This window comes from Bison bison, unplaced genomic scaffold, assembly GCF_000754665.1.
Source record: "Bison bison bison isolate TAMUID 2011002044 unplaced genomic scaffold, Bison_UMD1.0 scf7180017864364, whole genome shotgun sequence".
NCBI lineage: Eukaryota > Metazoa > Chordata > Mammalia > Artiodactyla > Bovidae > Bison > Bison bison.
In genome coordinates, this window is record NW_011494936.1 from 265,476 (window position 1) to 277,916 (window position 12,441).

At 37.7% G+C, this 12,441-nt stretch overlaps 1 protein-coding gene across 4 annotated transcripts in view; it reads right to left on the minus strand.

Annotated features, from left to right (window-relative positions):
• Positions 1 to 12,441, minus strand: part of ADAM22 (ADAM metallopeptidase domain 22) — a 238,154-nt gene that overhangs the window by 225,041 nt on the left and 672 nt on the right. For 3 of the 4 annotated variants that reach the window (XM_010855353.1, XM_010855351.1, XM_010855354.1), the window contains exon 2: positions 12,291 to 12,430. In XM_010855353.1, coding sequence (XP_010853655.1) covers positions 12,291 to 12,430 — 140 coding nt within the window. Of the gene's footprint in view, positions 1 to 12,290; positions 12,433 to 12,441 lie in introns of all 4 variants that reach the window. The other variant, XM_010855352.1, reaches the window with a different exon arrangement.

A 12,441-nucleotide genomic window follows, 5' to 3' on the forward strand; every position in this document is an offset into this window, starting at 1 on the left:
CCTCTGTCCCTGGGATTCTCCAGGCAAGAACACTGGAGTGGGTTGCCATTTCCTTCTCCAATGCAGGAAAGTGAAAAGTGAAAGTGAAGTCGCTCAGTCGTGCCCGACTCTTAGCGACCCCATGGACTGCAGCCTACCAGGTTCCTCCGTCCATGGGATTTTCCAGGCAAGAGTACTGGAGGGGGTTGCCATTGCCTTCTCCGTCATCATTGCACAATTCTGCATCATAATCCCACAGCAATGGAACAGTCAACCTCTCTGGAAGACTTCAAGAAATAACTGTTCAGCAAGCATGGAGGGTGGACCAGGCACGTAACTCAGAGTTTAAGTTCACAGGATTATGAGCAGTGAGAACAATAGAACGATTTTCGGAAGGTGACTATTCCAACAGCAAAGAGCAGAAGTGATACTCCATGCAATCTACACCCAAACAAGAAAATGAATGAGGGGCAGTTTAAGGGAAACAAAAGAAACAAAAGGAAAAACCAGATAAAAAAAACAAACTTAAAGGTAAGTAGTAGAGTGGGAAGCTTGTTGAACTATAACACATTTTGCAAATCCCAAAATAAGTCAGTCCAGCAACAAGCAAGAGGGATGGTTCCCAACACTGAATATAAATAACCTTTCAGAGGCTTGTTTTTACTTCAGTTGCTAAGAGAAAACGAGGCACTTGACAGAAAGAAAGTAGGGGGAAAACACAAAATAAACCAAGGGTCACAGGGAAAGTGAACGGAGCAAGACTATGTTCACAGAAAAATGACAAATGGAAAAAGGCAATGGGAATGTGATGGAGCCTGCACCGAGAGCTGAGAAAAGAAAAAATGAGAGGAAAGGAAAGAAAGAATTGACCAGGGAAAACCTACTGTAACAACAAGGGTCTGGAGGCATAAGAAAGGAAAAGACTCTCTGCCTCACGGCATCAAATCCAGTTCTCATTTGCCTGTTGAGCACTTGCCACCTCCAAGGCTCTGAGCTCAACACTGGGAAGAAATAACGCAGATGAGGGTACATGCCTTAACACCATGTTTTTCCTACAATTAAATTGAAATAATTCTTATCGCATCACCTGAGGACAACTGCAAACTCCATGATTTCATAATCAGAACACTTAAAATAACGTCCCGGACAACACATTAATCCCAGACAACACATTAATCAATGACCTCAAGTAGTTTCATATTAAGTTGGTTAAGTTTGACTAGTACTCTCCCTTCATTAATTATGAGAGAATACCGTCCATGCGAGAGATCAGTAAGAACTCTAAGGCCATCATGCTAAACTTACCTCAGAAACTAAACAAAACGAAAAATCACAGTATTGCAGCAACAATATTTTTCTCCCTTTTTTTCACCCTGGAGGATACTGAGAACCAGCAAAAGTTACTGTATGCCATGGTTTGAAATACCCTCATGTCTAGTCACTCATCCAGTCAGAAATGGCTTCAACTTTGGTGACAGCAATGAATACAACTTGAAGTTTGCCCACCTTCTTATCAATCAATATCTGTATAAGCTTTCAGGTACTTTTATGAGGAAATCAGTTCGAAAAATAGCAATGTACTATTTACAGCTAACCAAGCTGTATAAGATCCTAAAATGTAAGAACAATTTGTGATCCTGAATCAAAACTTCCATGGTCTTCAATGATGTTTAAGTTTCTATCATAATCAATAAAACTCTTCCTAAGAAATGGCTTGATTATTTAGCACAATGGTAAATTTGTAAATGCATCTGTAAAAAAAAAAAAAACAACAACTTTCCATTCTTCTTATTAAACACTTTCCTAAAGTTTTCTTCAAAAGCACGTCAAAGTATTCCTAAACTATTGCTAAACTGCAGGTGATACCAATCGTGAAAATGACCCAGTATTTATAGAAAATGGAGACTGACACCAAAATTATCCATCTCAATAGGAACAAATTTTCCAAACTCCCACTAACAAATTCTTCTATTGCCAACATACTTTTTGAACACATACCAAGTGCATGTAAAATAAGCCCATTGCTCCTTTCGTACAAAGGAAATATGATTTTTCAGAGCATCAACTCTTATATGAGTTAGGAAATCAGTCTTTATGTAAGTATCATCTCTGACCCAGGAGAGGCACAGTCTGCAGTATGAATTACATTAATGGGGAGGAGAAAAGGAGAGGGGAGTGGGGAGAGGAGTGGAGGGGGAAGAAGAGGGAGGAGGAGAAAGTAGCTCTTCCCCCTGAACCAAACATGCTCATGGGGGCATGGAACCATCTCAGGGGTCATCAGAGCAAGTCTGACTAAAAAACACAAGGTTCTCTTTTATTTATTTTTTTAAATTTTATTTTATTTAACTTTACAATATTGTATTGGTTTTGCTATATATCAAAATGAATCTGCCACAGGTATACATGTGTTCCCTTTTAAAACATAAGAGTGAAGCCAACCACTGAAACCTCGTGGGCCAAGATTAAAACCTCAGAAAGTGCCTCAGACTCCTTCAGGTCTCTTTCTCTAGTTGAGCCAGGAGGATATTGGACTGAGCTGGCACAGTGGACCCAGTATCTTCTCTCTAGATCTGATATTTTTTATTTTCCTGAATCTCACCTTCCACCACCCTTATACCCACAGTCTGCTCCTGTCCACGGTCTGATACCTCAGGATCACTCTTCTGCCAACTTCTACTCTAGTCTCTCCTAGATCGATACTGCCTTGTATAACCTTGACTGCTATGGATCCATAGCTAGGTTCTAGGCCAGACTCCAGACAGGATATTCCAAAGGCACTAAAAACACATGAGGGAATTCATGTACATCAGGTCTGTGAAGTGGCATTTCCCTCTGCAGCATCTTGCTAATCTAATCCAAAGAAAGAAAAACCATTGATCTCAGAGCTTAAGTTCTGACCAGGTATAGCAATTGGTGTGTACCAGCCTGATACTAACATCCTGACCTCAATTTCTCGCAAACAAGCCTGCTTAAAAAGCAAACTGAAAAAAAAAAAAAAAGTATATAAGAATAGAAATTTACCACCCAGAGGCGAAAGCTAGAGGCATAAATCCATGCCAATCAGAATAAGTGGTTGAAAAGAACTGTCCACCCATTCTACTGCCTTATGTAGAAAATTTTAAAATGACTTGTAAAATGTGAGCTCTTGAGGCTGAGTTTCAGGAAAGTATCATTGATTTCCCATCTTCAAAGAGTCATCTAATGTTCTTTTACTTGGGACAAAAGAAAAAATGCAGCAAAGGGGCAACAATTGCTAAGTGCTAAAATCTCCTGATACAAAATTAATTTTTAAAAAGGAGAAGAAAAACGTTGAAGGAAATGGCAATCCACTCCAGTATTCTTGCCTGAAAAATCCCATGGGCAGAGGAGCCTGGTGGGCTACAGTCCATAGGGTCCCAAATAGTTGGACACGACCAAGCGACTAAGCACAGACCGTTACAGATGAATATAATTCTGAAACAACCCTTCAATACAAACAACAAATAGATGGTGAGACAGGGTGGGGCAGAGGGAAAAAAGGATTAAACTTTTTTCTTCTCTGTCCAGCTTTAGAACTGCTGATATTTCTGGATCATAGTACTACATTGTAAATTTTATTTTCAAAATAAATTTATATATAATAGTTTGCTCTGGGGAAAACAGATTTCTGTCTTAAAAGCAACTCAAAAGGTAAAATGAAGAAGGACACCTAGAACTTTAAAATCAGTTTTTCTATATGATGTCTTCATAGTTTTTGAAATACAGCATTTTAAACTCCATTTCTGTCTCAAATAGCTATAATTATCAAAGGAGCTGTACATTCAATATTTGAAAACACAAAAAATTATTCATTCATTTATTCATTTGGAACACAACAGTATTTCAAAAGAGAGTTCAGCTTGTTTTATGTGGATAATTACAAGAAAAAATTTTCAAGTGGGTGAGAAAACCAGGGGAGAAAAAAAACTCATTAATTCAATAAATATTTATTAAGCATCAACTCTGTGCCAGTCACTGCTCTAGGCTGTGAAGATGTGTGGTGACCAAACAGACAAGATCACTATTCTGTGTCTTTTACAGTTCGATGATGGCATAGTGAAAGAAAGACAATAAACAAGTCAATTGTGAAAAGGAATGTCAAGTGCTAGGAAGGAAAAAAGAGTACTGGTGACAAGGAGGGGAGTGGAATAGGACTACTTTTAAAAAGTGAACAAATGAAACCTCTTGAGATCACATTTTTAAAGCCTAATATTTACTTCAATCTAAATCTAACACGCACTTGAAAACGTGCACAGATACGAATTCCCAGGTTGATAAGTTACCATGAGTCAAGAGGATTTCTGATGACTTTTGTATTGAAATGGGGATGATAAGCAGGAACAGGACAATGATCTAGGAATGAAGCTACTATGAAAACTCATGCTAAGACTTCTCCTCTGGAAGACAGCACAACTCTCCTAGAAACTTTTGGCATCCACATTAAGGAAGGGAACAAAAGTATGAGAAACCATGCTTAATATTCTCCACGACTTCAATGTAACTGGTTTTATAGGAATATTCCTTACAAGATTCCTTCAAATTATCCTTTAGAAAGAGCCGGGAAAGTGACTGAAGTGGTCAGGGGAATGACTGAGAAAGTGTTAGCTGTTCAGTCATGTCCAACTCTTTGCAAACCATGGACTGTAGCCCACCAGGCTCCTCTGTCCATGGAATTCTACAGGCAAGAACACTGGAGTAGATTGCCATTCCCTTCTCCAGGGGATCTTCCCAACCCAGGAATCAAACTCAGATCTCCTGCTGATACCAATTCAAATACCAAGCTCCCTTGTGACTAACTGAAATCCAAAGAGATTTATGAAAAAATAACTTAAATCTTGAGAATACAAAGAGCTCCTCGGCACTCCTCCTGGGTGCAAACGGGAATCCCCTGGAGACTTAAAAAAAAAAAACAACTCCCACCCTAGAATCTCTGGAGGTGAGGCCAGTGCCCTACAAAGGAACAGATGATAATTCTCCATAAATAGCTTCTGTTACATGAATTTCTGACAGATAAATCTCCAAGAAGTGCTCAGAGTGCAGATATTCTCTGCTGCTATTCAGATGCACATGCAGATATTTCCTTGTGGTTAAAAGAATATCTGAGGTACGATTTCCCTGGTGGTCCAGTGGTTGGGACTCCAGGCTTCCACTGCAAGGGGAATGGATTCAATCTCTGGCTGGGGAACTAGGATCCTGTGCCTCACAACATGGTCAAAATAAATAAATGTTTTAAATGTTTAAAAAAAATCTGAGATAGAAGTAGAAATAGTAACCGTTTCTAGAAATGAAAACCTATAACAAGTCCTAAACATGACATCAAGTCACCCTTAAATGAAGTTAGCAAAGGAGGAGATCAGGGTAGGGTAGAAAATCAGGTAGGAGATCAGGTCAAGAGTTTTCAAGAAATGTTACATTTGTTCCAACTCATAGATAAATGGGTAACCACATATTAAATAAGAAGCAAAGATTACAAAAGGGTCATTTTATGTTAATCTCTAACATTTTCTTTGAGAATTCTTTACCCAGTTCTACTACTTTTCAGTTGTATAACCTTGGGCTGATTAATTAGCTTCCTTAAGCCTCAGTTTCCTCATCTGTAAAATGGGTATAATCATGCCTACCTCATAATGAGAGATACACATGTAAATCACTCAGTACAGTGCCTAACATAAATAGTAAATATTAATTCTTATTTTTCAACTCTTTGCCTCAGTATTTGCTTTCTAATGCTTTTATTACCTAAATGAACATATCCAGCTAGATGTTCACAGAAGCTATCATTTTGGTTATTATTGATTATGTATCTCTTTGAGCTGAATGCTTTGACATTTGGGACTCTGGAGCTATTTGTTCTGTGAAGACACGAAAGATATTTTATATCTTTTCATTTGAAAAAGTACACACAAATATGGATTTCTATTGAGCATTTCATGTTTCTGCTTTATAAAGCTTAGACCACAAAGAAGCATATATAATTTTAGTATTGACAATTGGATACTGAAATCTTTGATTTACAAAGAAAGATTAGATCAATGTGCACATCCAGTTTGAAAACAAAACACACATCCTTTGAGAGGTGTTGTTTACCTTTTAAATGTTAAATATCTTTATATATTCCATTCTCATTCTCAAGGTAGTAGAAATCAATCATTTCTACGATTTTATGCAAGTTTCTTCACTACTATACAACTTTTTAAAGATATTTTCAAGTGCTGCAAGAAATATATAGTTCCAGGGGAACGGATGTAAGAAATCATTGACCCCAGCACCACCGAAAGATATCCAAGGAAATGTTGATGACCTCCTGCACAAAGGCCAGTTTAGCATAGTGCTTCAGCACACAGGCAGCACAGTGGAACTGAAGAGACTGCGTTCAAAAACCCTCTCAGCTATCTACCAGCTTTGTAATTTTGCAGTTAAATATTACCTGTCACATGATTCTTGTGAGGATGCAATGAGTGGTATAGGTCACAAGTACTCAGACAACTGTTTGGCACATAAAAAGTAGCCACATACATTACCATTTATTAAATATTATTAAATATTTTAGTGTATTCTGTAACATGACAACACTGTATAAGTATTTATCTCTTCCTGATTTCTCTTTCCTTCCCCCTTCTCGCCATTCATCTCAAGGTGTCTTTCTTTTCTTGTGTCCTCCCCCACTCTTTAATTATTTCCTTTTTCCCTTTGGGGTTTATCTATAATTCTTAACGGTGGATGTGGCAATATCTGGACCCCATTGGAGTTAAAGAGTACTACTAACCCTATGTGACAAGAGAGCAGGCCTTCCTCCATGTACTTTTAGAAGAGGCTTTCATCATTAAAAATGACAGAACACTTGGCATTCATTAAAATAAGAGAAAGCAAATAAAACTTAAGGACAATTTTTATCATCCCATAAACTCTTAGAGTTGGTCACAGTTTTCCATGTGTAGCTATAAAGACGTGATGAAAGACAACATTCTTTTGTGCACGGTAAAACCATTGGGCAGAATTTCAAAGATTCCCAAAAGAAATAAATACAAATTGGGATCTCATAGACTGAAAACAAGATGTAAGAATATTCCTACAATTTTAAATTTTATTTTCTTTTAAGTATGTAATTATAAGAGAAGGTTGGTAGGAAAATAAAAATGTGCTGGGGAATGTCTCCTTCCTGTTTATCACAGTGGAACAAATTTTTGACTGGTTGCATAGTTTTATCAATACTGAGCTATTTAGGTTTAACAAATGCACATTAAGGAAAAAAAAGATGTTTGTCCTATACTCGCAAAATATTTCTAATTCCTAGGAGCCCTTTTTCTCCAGGAAAGCAGTACTGCAGACAATGGATGGTCACGCTAAAGCAGTGTTCCCAAGTGAAACAACCCAATTTTTGGTGCAGCTCATGCATGCTTAGGCATATAGATAATTATGCTCATAAAAACAGTGCACAGCTATCTCTTGCCATCCTGTGTCCATCTTGCATTTCCCCATTCATTACTGATTATTAAAACTATAATAAATGGTAGGTCTATGTTCTCGACACTTGACTACTTGAGAGGCTTACAAACCCTTTCCAGGGAATGAAATAGAAAACAAGTAGCCTGTCTATTCACTGACAAAGACTTCTGATAAAAAGAAATTCTGCTACTTGTAGCAAAAGCAATTACTGGCTGCCAAACAAATTATTGAAAATGTATGGGGTGACCACATAGCAAAACAAACCTATCTACCACACAGCAAATAACCTATCTTTGATGCTGCGCTAAATCTATCATGCTTGGCTTGCAAAAAAAAGAATAACCAGGAAGGTGCTTGCTCTTTATAATAGCAATTATGTGACCATCAGTTTCAAACCAATAGCAGGACTCCGTAAGTGATACCTTACCTATATGGGTGTTCTGTTAAAATATGTTTTATCCTATTATCTGCAACATACAATTTTTTCAGCACAAGTAATTTTGAGTCAGATGAAAGGAAGACTGCATACTTTGAATATTCCAGTTCCGCGTGCTCTTTTACAGAACTGAAATTACTTCAGTTCAGGAAGACAATCTTGAGGAGAGCAAGGTTACCCACGATCAAATACAATTCTTTTGACTACCATTTCTAGAACTTCATGGCACAATAAGCTTTCAGTATGGGTCAGTCATCTGATTCAGGATGAAAATAAAAGTATACATTCAAGTAACTGGCCATACAGATATGGACTTATACCAACAGAATTAATTATTTCACACCTATCAAATTGCCAGTATTTCCACAGAACTAAAATAAATTTTCCAAAAATATAAAAAGTGCAGTTCCATTTTTGGATGAAAACTGAAGTAAAGACACAGTCAAAATAAAATTAGGGTTTTTATACCATCATAGTTCTTGTGAGCTTTCTCAAACATTAAGTAAAACATTGCTGGTTTCCTTACTCTAGATCAATGACTCTATCTTAGTAGGTAAGAAGCGATTCTTCAGTTAGGTTAGATGACCTATAAGATTTCTTTCATCTTTATAATCATTAAGATTCCATTTAGTTATGTAAACTTGAGTAATTTGTAACTTACTTCTGGGAAAGTGTTAAATTCTGGTAATTAGGGCACCATTTTGCATTAAAGTGATGTCATAAAATTTCTAAATAGTACTCAAGCAGCCTAAGGGAGTTAATGTTATTTAACAAAACTCATTATAGTGCTTGTAGAACATGCAGAACTGTTCTAAGTGCTACATAAATATTAACTCATTTATACTAAGCAGCTAAGTATGCTTAGTAACTAAGTTCTTATGAAGCTTAATGAGTATGTGAATTGGCATTGAACAATGAATTAAAGTGAACAACCACATTCACTCAGCCTTTGAAATTAACATTATTCATTTCTAACAATTAGGGTTATACCATAACAACATGATGGTATAGGTAAGTCTAGTAGGTTACCTATACGTAGGTTGGTAACTCCACTTACTGAAATCCTTGAACTGCCTTCAGGAGAAGCCCAAATTCCTCAGCAAGTCATGAAAGTGCTGCAGCATCTATTTTTTGGTTTGTTTCTTCTGTCCCTTAAATCTTAACTATTTGCAGTCAAAAATTCATCTGATTTCACATGTCCATGTACCTGCTGACCCTTCGTTTGATATGACCACCCCTTCCCTATAATTTGGTCAGTTCTTACCAACCCTCAAAACACAGTTCAGATAGTGCCTCCCCTTGAGAACCCACGCTGACTGCTCAGCTAGGTTAAGCACTGTCTTCTCTGCTTCCGCATCTCTCTGTGATCACCTCCAGAATCACACACAAGGACACAGTGTAACTACCTATCTATTCATTCATCTTTCTACTTGTCTGTAAACTCCTTAAAGGCTAGAACTGAGTCTTTTACCTCTAAATCCCCAGGATCTTACCAAAAAAAAAAGGTATACAGCATGAAAATTATATAAATGTCTTTTAAATAAACAAATCAGTATATACCTTTGTGAGCTGATAGAAAGCATCCTAATTTTATTATTAGAAAGGAAATTGCTAAACATATTTATGAGTATAAATTACATCCATCTAATCACCAAAGAAATAACAAGGTCCATATATAATTAACCTATGTTTTTGGATTCAATGAACAGTTCTCAATGAAATAAGAAATGACACATTGCAGGACCACTCCTTAGTTTCCTAACTGGAGAAGTGTTGGCAGATGGCAACTAAGTCTTTACAACTCCGCCAGATTCAGCCCTACTAGTCAGTGATCACTAACTGTAGCTGAGAAAGATAATAAACTGCTGTAGCTACGTAGATGACCCAGCACCCAACCAAATGCACTATTTGTACCTCACCAGGTGCCAGCATGGAGATAACTGTTTGTCATAATTATTTTGATAACAAGACAGTATCTTCACTCTCATTTCTGACTTGAATGAATAAACTACTCATGCTGTTGTTTAAGCTGCTGCTGCTGCTGCTAAGTCGATTCAGTCGTGTCCGACCCTGTGCGACCCCATAGACCGCAGCCCACAAGGCTCCTCCGTCCCTGGGATTCTCCAGGCAAGAACACTGGAGTGGGTTGCCATTTCCTTCTCCAATGCATGAAAGTGAAAAGTGAAAGTGAAGTCGTTCAGTCGTGCCTGACTCTTAGCGACCCCATGGACTGCAGCCTACCAGTCCCCTCCATCCATGGGATTTGCCTGGCAAGAGTACTGGAGTGGGTTGCCATTGCCTTCTCTGATCCTATCAATTTATTCACACCTCTCCAAAAGTGAAGGTATTTGGTGGTCTTGGTCATTCTTCTCAAATGTGAGGTTTATCCTTGTAGGACGTAGAAGCTGTACAGGCCCCAAGTACCTTCTGCCCCAAGTGGAGAGATCTATGAACCAAAAAAATACCCCACAAAAGTGGTATTCCAGAAATGGGGAGAAAAAGGAGGACTGGACTGTTGTCCAAGAATAGCAGTCTTTCAGCGACACAGAGAAGGGCAAAGGATACCTAAAGACATCACCAGCATGAGGCAGAAGCTCCGGGAGTCTCCAGGTTCAATCCTGCAGTTTTCTTTTTCTCCATCTCTACTTTCTTCCTCTCTGATTTGTTTTAAAGCACTGTGATTTGTTTTAAAGCAATGTCTATATCAGCAAAAAGTTGGCTTGTGGAAGACTCTACTGGATGAGAGACCCCATATCTTCAATGAATAAATTGTATGGAAAAAAGGAAGAAAAAGGATGAGGGAAACCATGCATTAAAGAGGCTTTAAAAAAACTAATTGCAGTTTATAAACATTATCTGGATCCTGGTTCAAACAAACTTATATATAATATTTACATGTCTATTTTATATACTTATATATAATATATTGACATATTTAATATATATTAGCTATGATAATATCATGATTACATTTTCTAAAAAAATCCTTGTCTTTTAGAGGTGCATAGTTAAATGTTTTTATGAAATGTTTCAAAATAATACAGAAAGGAAAAGAAAATAGGATTATATAAAATAAGATTGGCTATGAGTTGCTAATTGCTGAAGCTCAGAGTTCATTATAATAGTCTGTCTACTTTTGTGTGTGTGTGTGTTTGAAATTTTTTGTAATAAAAGTTGCAAATGAGTGTGAGAATATTCCTCTACAGAAGTAATTCTAACAGTGTCTGATGCTTCTTTAGTTTTACTATGGAAACAAATCATAATGGAAAAGGTATTTACCAAACATTAATTCAAATGATGGGATCCTTCACTAAAACTTGACATATTAAATTTTCTATTATAATTATCTAGTTTATGGATATTATTATAGCACTTTAAATTAATTTATATCATGTTAAGATTTTAACAAAATTAAGTACTTGGCTACAAATAAGGAGCATTTTTCTATTTTTACATATAGTAAATTACTATGATTATCACATCAAGACACATCTTAAAATATTAAGAATATATTTAGACATGTAAAAATATTCAGCCTACTTTAGTGAAGTGTGCAAAATTTTCAACTATATGAACATGTTCTATCTTAATATGTACTTACAGGTGGATAAACTGGTTGCCAGGGTGATACATGTAAATTAAAAAAAAATGCTTACAGAGCCCCAAAATATTTACTTAGATTAAACAGTAAGTTCAAAAATGAATTTTCAAGCATATCTGTGAATATTGACCTAAATATGGTAAATGGTAGTTATATTTTTATTTTAAAACATACTTTATAAATGCCCCCAAAGCCACACTGCCCTAATTACACCAAGAGGACTGCTACCAATAAAGAAAGAAGGGGAGAAGAGGATGTCCTCTTTGTAAGGTGGAGGTGAATGGGTCCATCTCCAATGTCCACAAATTGAGTGAGTTGAGAACCTTGTAGTTCAGGTTAATTTTAAGGTTTAAGTTTAGATAGGGATGTCTACGCTTGTTTTTCCAATTTTCCTACAGTACCAATCTTGGCTTAAATCACACAAAGCCTTCTCTTTGAGAATTAAAACAACAACAACCACAACAACAACAATGATGATGTAAATCCTGCTCAAATATTATATCCCTTCTTGCCTACACCTGGCTTTTGCTTGGCAGCGGTGAGAGGGTCTCCGCCCCTTCACTTAGGTTGCCGCACACATGGAGGTATCCCGCACAAACACTTCTTGAGCAAAGCCCCTGGCCTGTGACTCTTTGGGGGTTTTGTCCGCCTTTCTCTTCTTTCTTTTGCACAGGGAGCGCCATATATGACTCGCAAGAGAATTCCGCTGCTTTCACCCAGGACACTTCATCTCCAGGGCAACCGAGCAAACGCAGGGTCGGAGTGGGCCGGGCCGCGCGTAGGACCACCCCCCTGGACCGCGCCTCTCACCTGCCCACTGCTGGGGTCGCCCCGCACCCGCGTGTCCAGCGCGTCGTGCCCAGTTTCGTCTTCTCCACCCGAGCTGTAGATGAGTCGGAGTGGCACGATGCTCTGGCGCTCCAGGAAGCGGTTTTCGTCCTCCTCTCCAGCTCGGTCAACG